This window comes from Wasmannia auropunctata, unplaced genomic scaffold (genome assembly GCF_000956235.1).
Source record: "Wasmannia auropunctata unplaced genomic scaffold, wasmannia.A_1.0 LD336095.1, whole genome shotgun sequence".
Classification (NCBI taxonomy): Eukaryota; Metazoa; Arthropoda; class Insecta; order Hymenoptera; family Formicidae; genus Wasmannia; species Wasmannia auropunctata.
The window spans coordinates 1,745,440-1,765,655 of NW_012026795.1; the positions used below are offsets into that span (position 1 = coordinate 1,745,440).

Here is a 20,216-nt window from a genome sequence, read left to right on the forward strand (position 1 = left end):
GAATTTTCACGGAGATATGTCCGTTAGATCGCGTCCTTGTGACGCGGGAGCACCCGCGGGATCATCGCGGGTCTCAGCGTGAGCACGGTCACCGAGAATGGGGGTGTATTGTCGATGAATATTTCAGCACGATTATCTCGCGTGAGTTGCCCACGCTCATCCTTCATGCGGAAGCCCTTCCGCGACGGTTTTTTTTTTGCGAGATGCTCGCGTAACGCGTAGTGACTGTGTTATCAACGCTTCCGACCTTCTTTAATGACTGATAAACGAGCGAGATTGATTTACCGAGATAGATACCTTTAGATACTTTTACTTTAACTTCAAGAATGTACTCTAAATTTTCTGGAGTGAAAAGTTACTCCAGAAAACTTAGAGAGTAGAGAAGCAAAAATGATACATATAGCGCAAGCAAATGAGAATTGATAAAGCCCGCGAGCGGAAGCGTCGACGGCTGCGATATCTCGCCTTCGCACGATCTGAATCTTACCTCTTCCGTCCCGATAAATCATTATCACGGGTACGCATCGTCTTGAAACAGAGGGACAGGCGGAAAGTGAAAGGCGGGAAGAGACGTGAGACTAAAGTCAGAAGAAAAAAATCAGGAGAGAAAGAGAGAGAGAGAGAGAGAGAGAGAGAGAGAGAGAGAGAGAGAGAGAGAGAGAGATGAATAGTTAGTAATAGGATATGTCGGGGTCGAAGATAGACCGCTGGAGAATTCCGCGGGAAACCGAAAGAAAATGAGATAAAGTAGAGAGGGCGCAGCGTCGAAAGGAAAAAAGAAAGAGAAAGAGAGCGGACTGGGATGGGGAGATGGACGGAAGCTCAAGCTGATTCCATTTGCCTGGGGGATAATGTCGGCAGGTGCCGAGGCATATTGCGCTAAACATCACCACCAGAATGAGAATGAAGACAGATACGGTCAATAAAGCGTGAATTAGTGCACCCGCGTAATTGCGCGCGACCGGGCCTCGCAATTGCTATCACGATTTTTGCCGTAAAAGTCGAAACTCTCGCATCTCTCGCATCCGCGAGAGCTGAAGTTGCGGCGAGAGCCGAAATCCGAACCGGAGAGAGGGCAACATTACTTTGCGCCCTTAAATATCCCAACTGCTGATAAAGCGCTGATAATGCGAGCGCGCGAAGAGGTGAATTAATTTCTTTCGGTCTGACCTACACAATCGAAGTCTGTACCCATTGTCTTACGAGAGCGAGACCTAACAAATAAGTGAAAAGTTATCTCTTTTTTCTTCCTGTGACGATCAATCTATGTTATCAAAGTAGAACTGAGATGCTGTTTTGTATTACAAAGAGAATAATGAATTTTAGGGCTTCTCTCACACGCGTACAATAGAAGCGGAGGTTTTTTTTTTTATAGAAACGGGGATTAGAAGTGATACGGAAATTGCAACGCGACGCTCGTTATGTACGCGAGGTCATCTCCAAAATGAGAAGTACAAGGTACTGAAGAATATTTTAACAAAGCAATCTCTGGGAAGAGAGAGAGAGAAAGGGGGGGGGGCAAGAGCGCCATTAGCGATGCAATCCCGGCGCCGTCATCGCCTGCATTCTTTTATCGCCTGAAGCAACAAGATCCGCACGTGGCCGGCACGTGGCACGCGAGTCGCGATTAATTAGGTCGAGTTCGCACACGCCGAAATGCACATTTCGTACGCAGCAACGTTTCTCAGTGATATCGCATCCGTAATCCGTGCACAAGATTACACTTGATCGTTGTCAAAATAACTCCATTATATGTATATAATATATATGTAGGTAATACATGTATATATACATATATATGTATACATACATATATATATACATATGTATAAAAAATATATACCGTTTGTACGAAACATATCAACACCAACCAACAGACATTACACGTGTATACGTAACGTAGATATGTGGAAAGCATATAGTGTTACAGGCAATGTCCGAGTATACAGGCACTTTCAGAAAACCCAACGAACCAGCAGCTTGCAAGGTGGAAATGAAGAAGTACCAGGGCAGAAAGAGAGAGCGAGAGCGAGAGCGAGAAAGAGAAGAGAGAGGGGGAGAGAGAGAAGAGGAGAAGAGACAGAGAGAGATAGACTCAGAGATTGAGAGAAAGAGAATAAGACATAGACAGATATAGACAGAAGTGTAAATCGAAGTGTAATTTCTCTGATAATTATGCAGCGGCAAAACGGTGACGAAATAAAGGAGCGATAAAAAAGAAGAGAAGCTCGCCAGAGACAAATAAATCGGTCAGATTGCATCGGTTATACTTTGTCGCAAGAGATGTAAACGTTTTCCAGCGTGATGGTGGTGGTGATGGTGACGGTGTGACAATAAGGGATGGCGGAAAAAAAAGGAAAGTCCAATGGTCAACCGAGTGCGCCTCGATGATATCGATAATATCGACTCATGCAAGTGAACAGAGATCGCGAATTGTATCGCGTTAAAGAGAAACGAAGAAGCGAATGAGAGAGGTGCGCTTATGTGTGTATGTGTATGCGTTTTTGTTTGTGCGTGTTACATGTGTGCGTTTCGCGTGTATGCGCGCGTATCTAACGTGTGCGTGTAAGCTATTCGTCAGATGAAATGTTTTTTTTTTTTGTACGGCTCTATACGCGCCGCGCGAACGGATAGACGGTGAGCGCGCGGGGGAAATGCGAGGGGCGGGGGGCTGATTCCCGTGTTGGGTATTCTCAAGTATTTGACGAAATCGGAAATCGAGTTCCCCGGAAAGAGACGCGCGCAACGGCTCGTCGATTCTCCTCGCCGCGCGTGTGCTCGTCGGAAATTCAAGTTGACGGCGGCGCGTCGACCTAACTGGAACAACGGGGCTCGTCTTTATCGTGATTATCAGACGCCGCGGAAATGGGGGCAAGTGCAACGAGGTTGTTCCATCAAATTCAATCGCTTCTGGGAGTCGCAGCGTTATTCTAGCCGAGTGTTCTAAATGGCGCCGGGGTCTCCCACCGGAGAAAGAGAGAGGACGAGATGTGTTTAATTCCTCTCAATTTCCCCTCTTCCGCCGTCCCCGCTCCAACCGCCCTGTGCACACGACGCCCTTTTCTCCCCCTTGCCTTGCGATTCTCGCGCGGAACTCTCGCGCGGTAACGCGCGACTTCTCTCGTGATTAAGCACGAGACTCCTTCTCCGCGACGTAATGCGTCCTTGACGTCTGTAGTACACCACTGTTTATGGTAAGCCAGTGTATCGAACATCGTATACGCACGGCTAAGGAAAATAGAAGAAAGAGCAATGCGAAGGAGGAAAACTGAGAGAAATATTTTAATGAAATTTTTCCACCGCGGTAGCGATGAGAAGTTTAAACAAAGCTCTTTTCCGACCACCTTGTTAAAACGTAACGATGTGATATCTTTTTATTATCCTTCGCATTTTCCTCCATTTCTCCTGCGTGTGTGCGTGTAAATTTTTGCCGCTGAATATATATTAAGATCATTTCGTCGAGCTGGAGAAGCTGGCTGTGACAGTACTTACCTCGAATCGACATTCGCTCTTTTTTTTTTTATACAAAATTAATGGCTCTGGCGTGACTTCTATGCGATTCTGCACAGAGTCCACAGTCGAGTCGAGCCCGTGCAAAAACGATTGACAAAAATGTTATTATTTTTAATTGCGTCGCGTAATAAAAGAAAAAGAGTATTTCGATTTCCGGGCGCAGTTCCGTCGCGTATATATTTGACTTTTCTTCGGCAACGTGCTAGGGCGCTTTTCGAATAAATTGGATAGGTTTCCAGTTACTTCGCAGGCGATGTTAAATCCATGAACGAGCAAAGCGTATGTATGCCGCGTGCGAGATCGTCGAATCAAAGAGTACCGAGTTGCATTTCAATTATGCTCTCTACGGGATAAAGAATCATCGCGCTTAACGGAAAACATGTTTCCAATGTAATCCCGAAGGTTCTCTGTAAGCTTTAAAGAAGAATCTAAAAAATTTCTTTCGGAGCGTAGAATTAAACATTTGATGCTCGCGGAAAAAAAATTGCTCAAAGTTGCACAGCACGTGCAATCTAACGAATTTATTTGGAAAAAAAACTCAAAAAAAGATTTAATTACGCGATATTAACAGATATCTAGAAATCTGGAAACTGGCGAAAAAGTTCAAACAGAATGTCTATAACAGACGTTCGCGAGATCTGAAACACTGGATATATTATCTCCGATATGGCTAGTTGTCGGACGATTTGCAAGGAAATAAAATCAAAACGATCAAACACAATTTTATCATATTCGACACGAAACGATGCGATAGACTCGTATTACCTTACAATCAGGAGCATCGCGATGACCGTGTCAACGTGTTCCGCGTTTCGAAAGGACGAGTGTATCGCGGCGGAAACATGCTATAAATGACATACACGCTATAAATGACATACACGCTATATAAATGACATTTACGACCGACGAAACGCCGCCGGATTCTCTTGTCGGGAAAATTACGGCGCCTGCACTTGCCCTCTTCGCCACGGCGAAATAGCCGTATCGCTAAGCCGCCAATTCGCGTCGGACAGATTGTTCGGCTTTAACCGGGCGCGGGAGACGGAAGAGGGGGGGACTGTGAGCTTCCGCTAATCGGTTCGGTTCGTTAACGTCTCGCGCAGAGAACGCGGTCAGTTAGATATCCCCCGCGCGGGGGTAAGGTATCCTCAGTTGTCGCGCGGGCGCGCCAACTGGCGGTGAAATTAATGCGAGTCCGCGATTCATTGCGCGATCGCGCATCACCGGAGCTCTCACTTTGAAGGGCATCGTCGTTCTATCTTCTTGAGTTGAAGGACTTCTCAGCGAATCGCTACACGAATCGGTTGCGAGACCTCGGTGAAGAAATGTTGCCACACAACTTGCAAGTAGCGATCGTTTCGTTCAGTCGTTAATTACAACTGAATCAGGAATCCTATTACTCTTGCGATCGTTATTTCGACAATTACCACAGGAGGACTCAATACCGACGATGTTTTTTGATCCGCGGCAACGTTTCCTCATCCGGGTGTCAGGTTGGAATATTTCCGCTCGTTGGCGATGTTTCTTCCAGGAGAAACCGATGTTTCATCGCTCCCGGCGATGTTTCTTCGGCTATTTGTATCTCTTAGCTTGTGCTAACTACCGTGAAAAAGAAAGGAGAATGCGAGATACTATCGAGGCATACAAGGGGGGGGGGAAGTGGTGTGACATTTTTTAGCTACATACGAAGGGGGAGAGCTTTCATGTTGCAACTACCAAAACAACGAAAGCAGCTCCGCAAAATTACGAGAGAGTCAAACGAGAAGCGTGAACCTTCGTACTCTGCCCGTGATACTCAGCCCGCATTCGAGATAATTAATTGCAACGGAAATGCGCATCGTGAGATATGAACTTCGTGGCATGACAGGTGGTAGTAACGTTAATTAATAATAGCAATACAAGGGCGAGAACAGAGCGATCGTACAGGGTTTAACGGAAAATAAGCCGTTTGCGTTGAACATAATACAAGAATCCCCTTCGGAAAATAATTATCCGTATCAACAGCAGAATTCTGGTGTTATCGTCATGTATTTCGCAAGCAAGGAAATATACGCAATGCACAGTTTATGCAAGATTCGTTAACATTTTTCTAAAAAAAAAAAAGAAAAAAAAACAAAGAAAAAGAAACGTTTGCAAGGTCCAGCAGTTGATATTTCATTGTGTGCGACAATGATTACAACTCACTCGCCTCGCAACTTCATTTATCGATTATTAAGACGTTAGCACATATTTTCTGCACGTTTACTTATCAAAATATATTTAGAAATTTTAGACACGTTAAAAATTCGAACAGTATGATCTTTCAGACACGGCGCGGTCCCGCGAAATTTCAGGCTCGAATAAAAATAAAGAAAAAAAAGGGTACTTGACAGAAAGATTCATTCCCGAATTGACGTCGTTACATCGACTCCGTATAGGTAGACGAGAGCCGATTGTCTGTTCTGGACGTCGGCAACTAAAAAATGTCACTCGTCGCTGGACCGTCGCTAGAACGCCGGAAAACCGTCGTGTCATCGTGCGTACGTATACGGTCGCCATTTGTACGGAGGGCCGCCATTGTTCACGGCGAATAATGAGGGTGCTTTTTAACTCGATGTTGCCGAGGCAGTGATGTACAGCCGTTGCGTTTCCAGGAGCGCGCCTCGTTACACGACAATGACGCATTACGGCATAAAGTTCCCGCGGAGGATCGACCGTGAAATAGCGTGTTCCGCGCATTTTTCCCCATAGAAATGCAAAAATGTTTTAAGTGCAGAATGCTCGATACGCCTTCTCGTCGTCGAACACCCCGTCGGTGTAAGATTAGATCGCGGTCGCGACCGGGAGTCGCAACTTTGCACCGCGGCGAAAAAAGATTTCGCGATCGTTGAACGGAGGCTGAAAGAAAAGTACTTAACGTGCAATCTTGCTGGAATATGGGAAATTAGATTTTTGTACGGAAATTAATGCCGCAATTTACGCGAATCGTTTCTTAAGTATCGCGGTGCAAAGGTACTTCTCTCTGCTGGAGTGTAATCTAGCCGGTTTGTTACCTTACGCTTTAACAAAAAATCGACGAAACACACTTGCTTTACGCTTGCGATTGAGATTTTGACTCAGATTAATTAACTCTCGTTAATTTTCTGACCGGATCGGTGATAAACCGCGAATGTTTCCCCCGTGATTTATCCCCGGTATGTGAACGAGCAATTAAAATATCCATTATGTCAACGAGTATGATACGTGCGTGCGTGTATATATACGTGTGTAATATCTTTGTTACTGGCATTGTGCTGATTAATATGTATAAATATATAGGTATGAAGCGAAGGGAAGAACGAAGGGAAAGACAGCGTACGTGTGAGTATACATAATGTGTAGAAAGATATATAATATAATATGAATATATATATATATATATATAGATGTGTGTTAAAATATATATATATATGTATAGATATATATATAGATACGCAATTCGAAGATATCAAAAAATAATATGCGAAGCGGCAGCCGTGGAAATGTAGGAAAGGAAACTAAAGACGTTGCGGCAGAACAAACAAACGTCGTTCGTCAGGGAGGTTAGCGGCCTGGCTTTATCCTTATTCCTCATCATCGTTCATTATTAATACATCGCTGTGTGACGAGTAAGTATCTTTATAAGGCTCGGAGAGTACGGTCGACCTTCTCCTTAAGTTGTAATAAGATCGGGTAAGCTCTCAAAATCGGTCATGCTTTTACGTGCTAAAACTTTCATTTGCGAAGTGAGGGCAAAAAATGAGAAAAAAACAGAGCGAAGGATTGGTATTTAAATTTTGGTATTTTCGCTTAATGAATTTTATAAATTCAATATATTGCTATTATGTTTTAGTTTGTTCAATGAAAAAAAAATCGTTTAATAAAAAAAAAACAGCGGAAAAATTAATGCATTTATTTCGCACTCGCTCTATATAATTATGACGAATGTCGCTTTCAGAGGAATTTTCGATGGCGAGCAAACTCTTATTCGCATCAGCAACAAATTTTTCAAGGCGCTCTTAATCTACCGATCTATTAAACCAAATTCTCACGTCAGTTGCAACGAATGCTACGTTCCTTCTCAACGTACGGTTCTCCGGGCATCGGATGTTAAACGGTTGAAAATTTGTTCTCTTAACGTCGGTTGATAATTTGTTCTCCTCCCGGACGGGAGTATAAACCGGGGTTTACTGGCGAAGAAGCCACGGGTCGGTGGTTTTCCTCCGGAAATCCAATCGAAACGGAACGCACATACAACAGAAACAGGTATAAAATTCGATCTCGGACAGCAAATTTCCATATTATCTGTAACGTTTAAAGCTTATTGGTCACTTACGAACTACTGAAAAAACGAATATCCGGTATACTTGGAGAAGCATTCTCCACGAAAGATGAATAAATGCAAGGAATCATTATTGGTCCATGAGAACCAATTACGATATGCTTGCGGCAATTCATCGTTATATGCACCGTTATGCAACGTAAGGAAATAACGTTTCTTTGGAATAAATGTGAAATAAATTTTTTTCTATTATATTCAGAATATCGGATATGGTTTTGTGAAAATTTTGAAACTACGCGACTCCAGGCTACCACGCCTGAAAAATCAAGTGGCAAAAAGAGGCGAAGGGCATTTTCTTGGCTTCGAATGGAATCGTTTGAACGTGACAAGCGAACGAAAGTACGGTATATCGCTTACTCGGAGATCGCGCGAAACAGCCAATGAGGCTTCAGGTTTCCCCGCGTCTTGAGTATCCTCGCGTTTTGCCCTCCCCCCCCCCCTCATCCTTTTTTCTTTTTGCTCTCCATCCTCAGCGGCGCGTCTTTTGCGCGCAGTTCCGTGGCTAAAGCTTTTATGCAAATCATCGTTAGCCTTTACATCGAGGCTGGAAAGTGCCTGCCTTCGCGCGCTTGCGACGCTTGCGATGCTACGAGGCTGGTAATTGTTGTCCCAACAATTTAACACAAAGCTCCCTTGTTTAACCGAACTATTATCGCCGGTATATCGCGGACGGGACAAGGGTAATTGGCGAATTTTACTTCGAGGTGTAATGCATAGCGGAGGTAATGCACCGTGAAAACTGCGACGCTCTGGATGGGTTACGGCGTTTCGCGCGCGCGCGCCCGCGTGCAAAGCACTGTCTCACCTGGTCGCGAAAGTATACAGAGTGCTCCGTAAGTGCCCCGCAGGCGGAAACCTAAGCTCAAAGCGGTTCTATCTCAGACGGGATTTAATTCCGCTACGTGATTGCGGACGTAATGAGAGCTTTGAAAATTATGGATATATTTGCTAATCAGCAATGCAACTTAACGAGATTAAACATTTGCTCGCCGTCGTATTTAGAAAATTAGCAAGCGAGGCAAGTATATATATCGAGAACGCGAGAGATATTTTTAAGACGCTGAGAAACAAACGTAATGTGTGGCGATAAAATTTAAGGCGCTTGCGTATGTATCACGAGCTAACCGTAACGCAAGCAACGGGGAAACATGTTCGGCATGAACAATCTACGTAATTCCATTGATTATTTACACCGCGGTAAAAGTTTTTTTTTTTTAAAGCTTGCCGACCTAGATTTTTTTATTACGTCGCGTATGATGGTGTAAACCGTTCATGCGAAACGATCGCATGTCGTTCGGATACGACAAAGGATAAACATTTTTCGGAGCACCCTGTGTGCGTTCGACACCTCTCATACGTATGTACGTACGTAGGGACGTGCGCGGAGATACGCGTGTGTCAGACGTATTGCCCACGCGCGAGAGATGAAACGATCTCAGGTACTCTACATTTGTCCTTTTACGGTCTGTGTGACTGTTCGCGTATGCCATCGGTTCGCGCATGTGTTCGTGTCGTGTCGTCGGCGGTTTATTGGAAAATCAATTGCACGTAAGGTGAATTATTCGACTCGTTCGGAGAGACACACACGAGGCGCGCCGCTCGAGGGGAGAGAAAGAGAGAGACCAGACAAGAGGGCTTGCCGTCTTGCGACAAGCCGATATTGAAACCGGGACGACCCGGTTGCATGCACATCGCGAAGACTGACGCGGCGGCGTCGCGACATCGCGGAAAAGAGGCGGCTTGTCTATCCATACAATGAGCCGCGAACATTGCTTGCATTTAGGATCTCCGCGGGAAGCGGGACGAAAATTTATTTCGTATACCATGATGAGATTGCTGCCTTTCACGTGATGACGCTAAATTTGAAGCTATCCAAAGTAGTTTTAGCACGCCTGCTGAAGGGAATTCTACTTGAAAACAGTTTTTTTTTTTGGTTAAAGAATTCTTCATTTTTCTTCCTCGAATAAGTGAGAGCTTACGCGATCCATTGGGACGAGGGCTGAATAAGCGGATCGATTTTCCTGTTTCGCGTAAAAGAAGAAAAAAAAATTGCATTCAAGCGCGCGTATTGCAGTATCGCAGGAACTTTTTAATCAGAGACGTTCTTTCATATATGACGATGTAATATCAACGCGGCGCTATTCTTACCCCGCAGTTTTACTCACTGATATTAAATTGTTTCGGATGTTAGAAGCAGCTAGAGGAGGGGGGGAGGGGGAGAAAGCAGTCGTCGTTTTGAGTCGAGGAAGCAACTGCTCGCGACCGTCAAGGATAATCGTGAAACAGGTCGAGCGTGCTCTCCGACGAAAACAGATACCCCGTCTCCGTTCTCTCTTTCAGGAAGGAGAGACGCGGAACGCGCGAGACACACACGCGCGGTCTTCCGGTCGCAAACATTCCGTTATATATATCGTCGTCGGCTCCGTTTGCGAGGAGGCACGAGAAAGCCAGGCCATTTCAAGCCGGAGGGTTTCGCACGTGCTCGGTGCCAAGTTAAGCAATTCTTGTTTACGAGACGATAAGAACTCAAACACGCCCGAAGATTCGATTTAAATCCGAAGTACCTAAATCTATATCCGTCCGCGTGATAAGAGCATGGGTGAAATCGAGGACGAACCGGACGAAATTTTACGAATTGAAATTCGTTCGTCATTCCCAACGGGACAATTCTATTTCCAATGGATCTTTTACTTACATAGTGATACAGTAAATCTTGCGGTCTACGTATGCGGATAACGGTACTCGCAGATTTATCGTAAATCTAGAACAGATCGCTAGACATAATAAATCTTTTATCTATCTATGTGTCATGTAATAACGGCGCGTGAGAGTGGTGGGCGAATTGGATTTTAGATTGAACACTCGCGCTCGTTGATTCACTCCTACACTCCGCCTTGCTCCGGTAACTTTCTCGATCGCCAGGAAGCGCAGTTACTTTAGCCTCCAATCACTGTATTCCCTCTCGAGCGACGAGTTTTTAGCTTTTATCCGATTTATCCCCTTCAATCTTGAATTAGATTCGATTAAATTAAGTTGTTTACGAAAGGGTTTCAGCACGATATAGTCGATGTCGTCTTTGAATATTCTCAAATCTCATTTTTATTCATCGCAATTCGAAGACACCAGAGGGATAAATTTGGATCTGAATGCTCTTGCCGCTGTCGCGCCACAATGTGATTAATCGAGCACGCCAAATGCTACTCTGATAAAATTAAGTTTTTTTTCACGTTCTCATGCAAAATGCACGCGGTAAGTCCGTAATAAAGGAATCTATTAAAAAAGTGCGCAGTCGATATTGAAAGGGGGAATCTCTTTGGCACTTAACACGTTCGAAACTTTCCGGCATGGAGATGGGATCGTCTCGATGCGATCGGTGAGGCGGAAGATCGCGAAAATCGGAGTTATATCCTCGTCGTGGAGGAAATATGGGCGCGCGTATTTTTCCGCTCGGAGAACTCGAAGCGAAGTAAAGAAATAAAGCTATGCATCGTTTACGCACACACACACACACACACATATTCAACCACTCACATTCATGTTGCCCGTTCGCACAAGTTTCGCGTTCGCGAAGCCCGTTTGTTTTTCAGTCGCGCGGAGAGGCGGCGATTTTACGAGCTACGTCCTGTTGCTGTAACGTGCTAATTCCCAACCTTAATCTCTAATGATGTGTACGTGTAATTTGCATTGCGTGAGAATTGCTCGTTGCATTGGTGGAAGAGAAAACTCGTTTTGCACCCTTTCGTCTCGCTTGTTCTTTTTTACACGTAGCTCTTCCCGCCGATTGTCTCGAGACTCGTTAGAAAATGCGCTGGCACATGAATATTAGGCATCCCCCTCCTTCCCGATTGCGTTTTATTCCGCACCGAAACAAATTCCGAAGCTTTCTGCTTAATTACGCCTCATTAAATTCTATCCTCCTCCGCATCGCCAAGTTTCCTCGACTGAAACGCCGAGGACACTTTGTGTAAATGTAACGGCTGCGTCGGAGGGAAAATCTCGGCGCTCGATATCGCCGTGTTAAAGGTGACTGCGCATTCGCAACCGGCGCTAAGTTGAGATTCGTGTCTGCGACGGCGAAAGGTAAGTGGTATCCGAAATGACGGGAATGCCGACGGGAGCTCCTCGCGTTTTCGCGAGCTGATATAAATGGAGATAGCGCGTTGTGTGCGCCGACGGCGGCGCGGCGGCGTGACGGATTGTCGCGGGGGGCGCGTCGCGTCGCGTCTCGCGGCAGTCGCGGCTTGGAAAGCGTGGGAAAGGCCACTGCCGGTAAAGCGGACAGACGCAGCGCATCTTGCCGCTTTAGATTAGACATGGTAAAACGGGCGGTGGAGCGATGTCGGCGCGTATACCGCGCGCGCCCGCCCGCCCGCTCGTCCGCCCGCCCCGCGTGTGGGTGGACGGGGAAATGAGAAAATATGAACCGCGCGCGCGTCCCCGTCATCGCGCGAGGCGAGGCGAGGCGAGGTGAGAGCCGGAGCGTATCCCGGAGCTTCCCCTTTTTTCCTTTTCAGACCTTTCCTTTTGAGAGGAGAACAGAGGGTCGACGGTAGCTTCGCCGCTGCGTGTGAAATGCGCGTTCAATTTGTAAGAGAAATGGTAGTTTCTCTCGCGCTGCCACCGCTCAGTCGGAAGTACTTACGGAAGTGTCATTATCACGTATTGTTTGATTAAACTTTTGCTTTTTCGCGCGAATATTTTATCTATTGACGAAAAACGAATTTCGAGAGGAGCTATAAAATTTACCCAAGTCGCGGGATGATGTAACTATTACGTTGCGCGCAGAATGTAGTACGATTATTGATACGGGGATTTTTTTTATGATTCACGTGTATTTTGCGAACTGCGACCGTTCTGAGAGGAGGAATTGTTATACGGCGAACACGAATGTGCGTAATAAAATGGTATTGTAGAATAATAGAAGAGGGATTCAATATATTTGGACCCAATCGATTGTACTTTTTCGCAGTTTGCATTTTGCCCGCATTTAATTCCTCGTCGATGTCGATGCAGATCCTGTGATTTTCACGTAAGCGTTTCGATCATCCGTTTGATCACGGCGCTTTACGATGTCCTCGAGGGATAAGTATAGTAATCGAGTGACCGTGTGCACGGTAAAAGGATAACGCTCCATATATATTTCGAATACGTGCTTTGCATCGAATTTGCTAATTAGCAAGCACTTTGCCAGCTCGCAGAGGACTTCGTCATCGCGTCGGTTGGTCGTGCGCGCGCTTTATTCGCGAAGTACTCTCTTCGTTGAAGAGTACATTTTGCCGTACAATGGCAGAGGGAATGTCTAAACTTCTACGAAAAAAAAAAAGAAAATGTCCCTCGGAACATGAATTTTCTTGCGCGCACGCGACATCTGCGAGATACATTCGCGTGAAATGTAATTTAACAAAGGAAAAGAATTGAGTAGTTGCTTTGCGAGACAAGCAACTACGAATCCTTTGACCAATTTTGCGTTGATTTTTTTTTTGACTATTTATTTTGACGCCACTCTCTTTTTCTTTTGTTAAAATTACATTGAAACAAAATTAAAATTGTAAAATATTTGAAATTAAAAGAGAAGGGGAAATTTTCGTTCTCTATTTGCCTTATCACATTTTTTTAACCCACCGTCAATTTTTTTTGTCAAAGAGAAACAAACTGCGCGAGATCCGTTGAAAAATCTGCGAGGTTGAAATATTACGTATTTTTCGACGAGTAATAACAGTATGTTCGCTGATGTTGAATGAAAAATTTAGAAAATAGCTTGAGGATCGCGCGGGGTGTACATTGTGTAAAGCACGAGCGATGAGCTTACAAAAAGACGTCGGTGGCAACGCTGTCTCGCGCGCTGTTACACGAGGGCGCATCGGATTTCTTGCCTATAGCGACGAGTTCGACGTAACGACGTAGCGGATGCAAAAGCGCGTCACGGAAATCGATGGACGCCAGTCCGAGAGCGCGTCGTTTTTCTCGGACGGCCCCGACAGATATTAATTCCCAGCAGCTGTCTTCTCCCCGGCACAACCCTGGGGCTCCCTTCCTTTCTAGAGAAACCACGGGACTCGCTCCGACCTGCTGTTAATTAATTTTGCAAGTCGCCGGACGCGGAAGGCTACCGGAGGCTCACGGAGTGTCAGCGGCCAATTTTCTCTCTTTCGACAGCACTCGTATTAGCCCCTGTTGACTGGGCTCGCCGCGCGAGAGAGTAAGGGCGCGTTGCCGATTATAAAGTCGCAACGTTGACAACGGATCCGTAATGGTAGAGGGCGATTGACGCGTTTTAATTTACTTCGATCAGCGCGGCTCGATAAAACCGTCAAGGCGTCACCCGTGTAAAATGGATGGCGGGCGCAAATACCGAAAAAAGAGAATGGACCGCGAGACGGGCGGAGGCCTGGGGGGGAAGAGAACTACGAATTGACAGCTACGATCAGTTCTCGCGGTCGACGATGACATACGACTCTCAAATGAGCTTTCCGTGACTTGCACATGAGGTTTCGTGAAGATTTACAAAGAATAATATTTTTAGATCTAAAGTTGTATTATTATAGATTTTAAATTGTATTTTGAAAGGCAAAACGAATATATGGCACGAGTATAATTGAGTGTCCGTATATATTTTAATATACGTATATTTTTATCCGTTATATATATTTTTTTCGCCAATATAAATTTCACACAATGCTCGTAAAGCGGGAAGTGATTATAATAAATGTGTAAAAGAGAGCAGAGTCGAGATTATAAAAACGTATGTTAGTCTAGAAGTTACGCTCGCTTGAAAGAGAAACGGTGTGAAATAAAGGTTCCGTCGACAAAGACAAAATATCGATTTATCAAAGTATGTCGAATACGGCGTTGTCGTCGTGCTTCTCCGACGCCGATGCAAACTTATTCAATTAAAGCCGATCGGAGTTAGCGCGCGAGGGAATCTCCGAGTCGCACCGGGAAGGCAATAACTCTATATCTATCGTCTTTTTCTTCTCTTCTTTCATCGATCTTTTGTTTTTGGCAATAACAACTAGGAAACGTACTTGGCTCTTTCCATGCTTCTTGTCTATTCCCTGACTTCCGAAGGCGTCTTTTCGGCGATCGCCCCTCCCCCCCACTCTACCCTTCTCAACACACCAATCTTTTTATCTCTAGCAAACTTTGTAGATCGACATCTGGATGTCTATTGTTACGACCGGACTTTTCCGATCTCGTGGAATTTTTATGACTTGTGAAAAGTTATGTCCGAAATTGCGATTGCTACAATTGACGGCAGATAATAGATCTCTTGAATTATTTGACATGCTTGCAACATTTTTCAATAATATAAAATATAATAATAGATACAGTAGTTTAAAAAATTATAATAATTATTATATATGCATAGAATAAAAAAAATTCTTGTCCCAATTATATTATAATGTTTTATTAATGATTTTTTAAAATTTAATTTTATAAACAGCGTTATAAATTTCTTGTTCTCAACATTAATTGTCAAGTTGGAAAAGAAAACAGGAATGGAACGTTCAAGCGAAGAAAGCACGTTATTTTTTTTCTTTTCATCAAATTCTGCAAATTTCGGTAATTATCTCCAAGTTCTCGCGAGCAGTGATATAAAACGATTGCTCCTCGAGATAACTTATCAGCGCTTCGAAACTAGAATTCAGCTTTACATTCACTGATACGAATCGGACGGTCCGATTTCTCGAGGACTTTCGAAAGCCATATTTTTGCTGCTTCTCTCGTCCTTCCCCGCCCGCGCCGTCGCGATTTAAGAAACAAACGAGTGCAAACGGCGAATGTTTGTTTACCTCTGATATACGCTTCTCGATAAAACAACTTTATGGAATAGAACCGACAACAACGAGTCTTCTCTTCCACCGCCCCTCGAATATTCTATGATTTTCAATTCTTCTTTTCACACGGGAGAGAGCACTTTCGTTTCAGCTGCAGGACGCCACACCCGTTTGCGAGACACCGTCATACGAGATCTTCGGGGAGGGGATTAAAGTGCTTCTTGTAATATCATGGATAATGTGTATATACTTGTCAGCCGGAAATTCTCGATCGCTCAACGGTGCTACGTAAAGTGAAAAATGGAAAATGTTTTAGAGTATTGCTGCTCTCGCTGTTCTAACATTTTAATATGAACAAACGGGAGCGCGCCAGAATATTGCAGATTTGAAGCCCCGTAACCCGACGTAACATCTTTTTTTTTTTCGACGAGAGAGAAGAAACTTATATAATTCGCACGCATTGAAAATTTATAAGGGATGGATTGGAAAGAGTTTTAGAGAGTATTCTGTATTTCTCAACCCTCATGATTCAATTTTAAGCGGATGGAGAAACCTCTTTCGTGAAAAATATAGACATATAAAAGATATCCAGCCTCTCAAATATTCACGCGCACGAAGCCTCCCCGAAGATCCGGTTAAACTTTCACGGTTTTCTATTCGCCATGAATTCATTCCATTCGCAGTGCGAACCGATAATATCCGTCGGACTAATACTCTGACATTCGCTCTGTGTGTAGAAACTCAGTTGTACCTAACAGGGGTATTGCGTCGGAGACCTGGGGCAGGGTCTCGGCGACGAGGTTCAGGAACACCGTCAGCGATAGCAAGATGGTCACTCCTGAAACAGTCGTAGCCCACCTGTGCTCAATGATCCGTTCTCGTTCGTCGCGTCCGTGCGCGGACGGGCGCGCGCGTCGACGAGCGCCTCCTCCTCGGGGAGGACGCGATCGTCGATCGACGGCCGCCCGTCCTTTTCTCCCTGTCGATCGTGTCGGCGATCGTCGACGAAGAGAAATCGACCGAGGCTGAACCGCGTCGAGCCGACAGTTTCCACTGGTGAGAGCGAGGATTTATCCTATGTAAACGCGATTCGAGCGCGATGGAAATCGTGCGCGGGCACGAGGGAGAGAGAAAGAGAGAGAGAGAGAGAGAGAGAGAGAAAAAAGGAGGATATTTTCGACCTGTAGCAGTCGATTGTAAGCCGGGGAAAGTTTCGCAACTGCGCCTCGCCTCGGTGGAATTGTCGACGGAAATCTCGCGGGAGCAGTACCTCCTTGCCGTTTTATCGGCGATGTTTTCTCGATAATCTCGGAACAAACCGACCACTCTGCCGTCCCGAAGGGTTCAGCTCCGTCCGAAATTCGTTCCGTCTCGCTTTGCTCGACCTCGAATTCGGGTCGGGGATCGAGCAGCTATGGGTATCTCGTTAAAGATAAACAGTTCACGGTGTGTACTTACAAGCTTACATGCAAATTCGCGTATATATACGCATAGGAGGAACGAATTGCAATGATGTAGCATTTAAATGCTAATTGGTTGTTTTCGAGCCAGCTCGAGAATACACGACGCATTTTCAGTTGCATCAAGTAATTAATCCTCTAATTAGTTTATATCTTTTAAAATTATGACTTTAGATGTAATAAGGAGAGAGATAAATTAATTAAAATTACACATATGGAATTAATCAAATAACGTATTAAATAGAATAAATACGCCGTTATTAAAAATAGCGGTATTTACACGAAGCCATGAAGAACGTTGTTAAAAAATTAATTCTTCACAATGTAGATTTTTTCAAGTTTTGCGCATTGTCGTTAAAAATGTTTCGTTTTAACAGACTATTGATAAATTTGTGAGATAAAATAAACTTGAATCCTAATTTTTTAAAAGGATTAAATATAGCTTCAGTTCGGTAACAAACTTTATCTCTGGTTGTTTGGTTTTTTTACAATCTTGTTTTCGCAAAAAATGCAGCAAACATTGTTTTCCTTTCAGTTGGCTTGATGGCATGGCAAAATTGCGAGTTACACGAATCATAGCGCGGACGGAGAGAATGATAGCATTCAATCAATTTTTATTTATCGATCAAAACGCAGGACTGGAACGGCGGACACTTCCGCTTCGAGGACGATCCGCGCGCGAGTGCGACCGGTAGGGGAGGATGGAATTTCGATTTAGCGAACTCCGACGCGCTTGTATCCACGAACTCACGTGCCTCGGACGGCTTCGCCGCATCCAGCCAACATCGGAGGGCTGGAAACGGTCACCCCCCTGGAAAATTGTTCTCCATTGTACGGGAATGCGCGAACGCGCCGTCCGATGTTCAACCCCTTCTCAAACGAGTTGCGACAACGCAACTAGTTCTTTGAGTTTCAACTGTCGCGCGACTGTGAAATCCAACTGTGAAATCCGCTGCGGAACTTGCAGGGCGGTGCATAGGTCGCGACTTGCTTCGACTTTTTTATTGTTTCAACTTGTATCAGGGGGATTTTTCGCGAGAGTTAAAGCGCGATAAAAATGGGAAATATAATTCTGCAGAAAATTTAAATCAAATATTGCAGAAGGAAAATTTATGAAAACATTTTAAAGAATATGATATTGAAGAAATCAGTGACTCAACGATACAGCACGAATAGCTGTGAGAACTGAAATATTTCAGATCGTAAAGCGACAGAGATATATTCGTATAATAATTTCGAAGACGAGGAAAGCCACACAGTATGTTTACATAAAACAGAGGCCACTTGGGGAAAACGGGGAAGTTATTCATTGGCACTGACGTCGAGTTAAAAGGAAAACGCTCGGGAAAATATTCATTCGATAGTACTATGATGGACCGGAGTACCCCCTTGGATAGTGAGTTGGAATGCATTTTTCCTAAACTCGTAAACACGCCAGAAGCGCGTTAAAGCGTACACGCGCGTGGAAATGGAAGCGAAATATTTTTGGTTATATTTTCGAGTGATTTTTCATGGTTGGGGAATATTGTACAAATCTCAAGTGGCGATCGTTGCCTGTGTTGGTGCGGAAACTTATTCGTACACGAGAATTTCGACAACACGAGAACATCGTATTCTCCGTAATACATATATACAGCAGTTTTTGCAGACATGTACATATTCTATTAAATAAAGCTTTAACTTTTCTCAGGGGCAGTTTTACGGTATAATGTAGCAAGTGAAATTTATATCTTTATAAGGGGGGAGAATTTGAAAATTGTCTCGAAAAGAAAAAGGAACCCGTCATCGACGAAATAATGTGGGAGGGATCGTTACAAGATGATACAATCTTGGGAATCTATTGCGAAAAGTTAATTAAAACTCCCAGGTCATTAAAATTTTGTAGTAAGATTCATATTCCCCTTTTTTCTGAAAAACGATTGTCGTTACTGGTTCACAGTAAGTTATTGAGTCACATGTTACGTTTATTTCTTTCCTTTTTGGTCGCGATATCGTCATTAATTTCTTTGCGTTTCACGCGAGAAAAGTTTTCGCCGAAGTACAAATTGTTCGGCGACGATGTCGCGACATCGATGCGAAATTATTATAAGTCGAAGCACTATGAATTTACTTTGAGAGGCAATTTCTCAGGTCGGGGCGAGACTTGAGCGTGGCAGAAAATGAAAACGGAAAAGGCGGAAGAAAAACGTGAAGCCGTTTCAGCGCTTCCTCTCCGCCCTCGCCGCCTCCGCCTTCGCTACGCTCTTGGAAAGAGGAATAAATTTGGTACCATTCTTTCCCTTTCTTCCTTCTAATAAGATCGCATTTACTCAAACCTCTTTTTTCTCCGTTCTCAAACGTCACGAAACTTTTCGTCATAATGTCGCTTGGTATCGCCGGACGCGACGGCATTATTATAACTCGGCAGGCCATGAATTTATTATGAGAGAGAGAGAGAGATAATATCACCGCGTGGTAGACGCACGAAACTTTGACATCAAGAGGAGAACGAAGACCGAGAACGAAAGAGCGGGGCTGAAGAGGGGGAATGAAGTGTCGCTCGATGCCCGACGAAAAATTTCGCCAGTGGCCGATTTTCTTCTGACTCTTTTGGAATATGGGTGACTCGAATACGACAGAAGCAGGGAGGACTCGGGATGACGGTTATCGCCCAACTTCTGCTGAAGTTTCGTAGTGAGAGGGAAGAGAAAGAGAGAGCAAAGAAGTAAAAGCAAAGATGGAAAGGCAGCCGGGCGCATACCGCGGAGTGAAAAAAGTTCCCACGTCCGAGACTCAGGACGCCTGGTGACATATGGGGAGTAACTCGGATAGCGATGTCTATCGATAACAACTGTCGAATAATTCGAAGTTACGCAAAGAATAACGTAAAGATACAATTGCTCCTGTTCCTCTCTAAAATATTAAAATTGAATTGAGACCGTAGCTGTAGGCCACGAAAGTTTTAATGATGCACACAAGAGTCGGTAAAAATTTACATTTATTTTATACAAGCCAGATAATTTTATTAAATTATCATATCGAGGTAGCGTAAACACACAAAAAATATTCTTTTATCGCATTTTCAATATATTAATAACAATTTTATTTTACCACGCAATAAAAGCAACCACATATATGTTTCAATAT

General features: G+C 44.3%; 1 protein-coding gene across 4 annotated transcripts in view; it reads right to left on the reverse strand.

The window, feature by feature from the left end:
- LOC105462690 (neuronal acetylcholine receptor subunit alpha-7) overlaps positions 1–20,216 on the reverse strand; it is a 213,285-nt gene that overhangs the window by 32,446 nt on the left and 160,623 nt on the right. For 2 of the 4 annotated variants that reach the window (XM_011709489.1, XM_011709491.1), the window contains one exon: positions 16,382–16,468. The exons of the other annotated variants lie outside the window; for them this stretch is intronic. In XM_011709489.1, the coding sequence (XP_011707791.1) occupies positions 16,382–16,468 (87 nt within the window). The remainder of the gene's footprint in view (positions 1–16,381; positions 16,469–20,216) is intronic. 4 annotated transcript variants of the gene reach the window in all.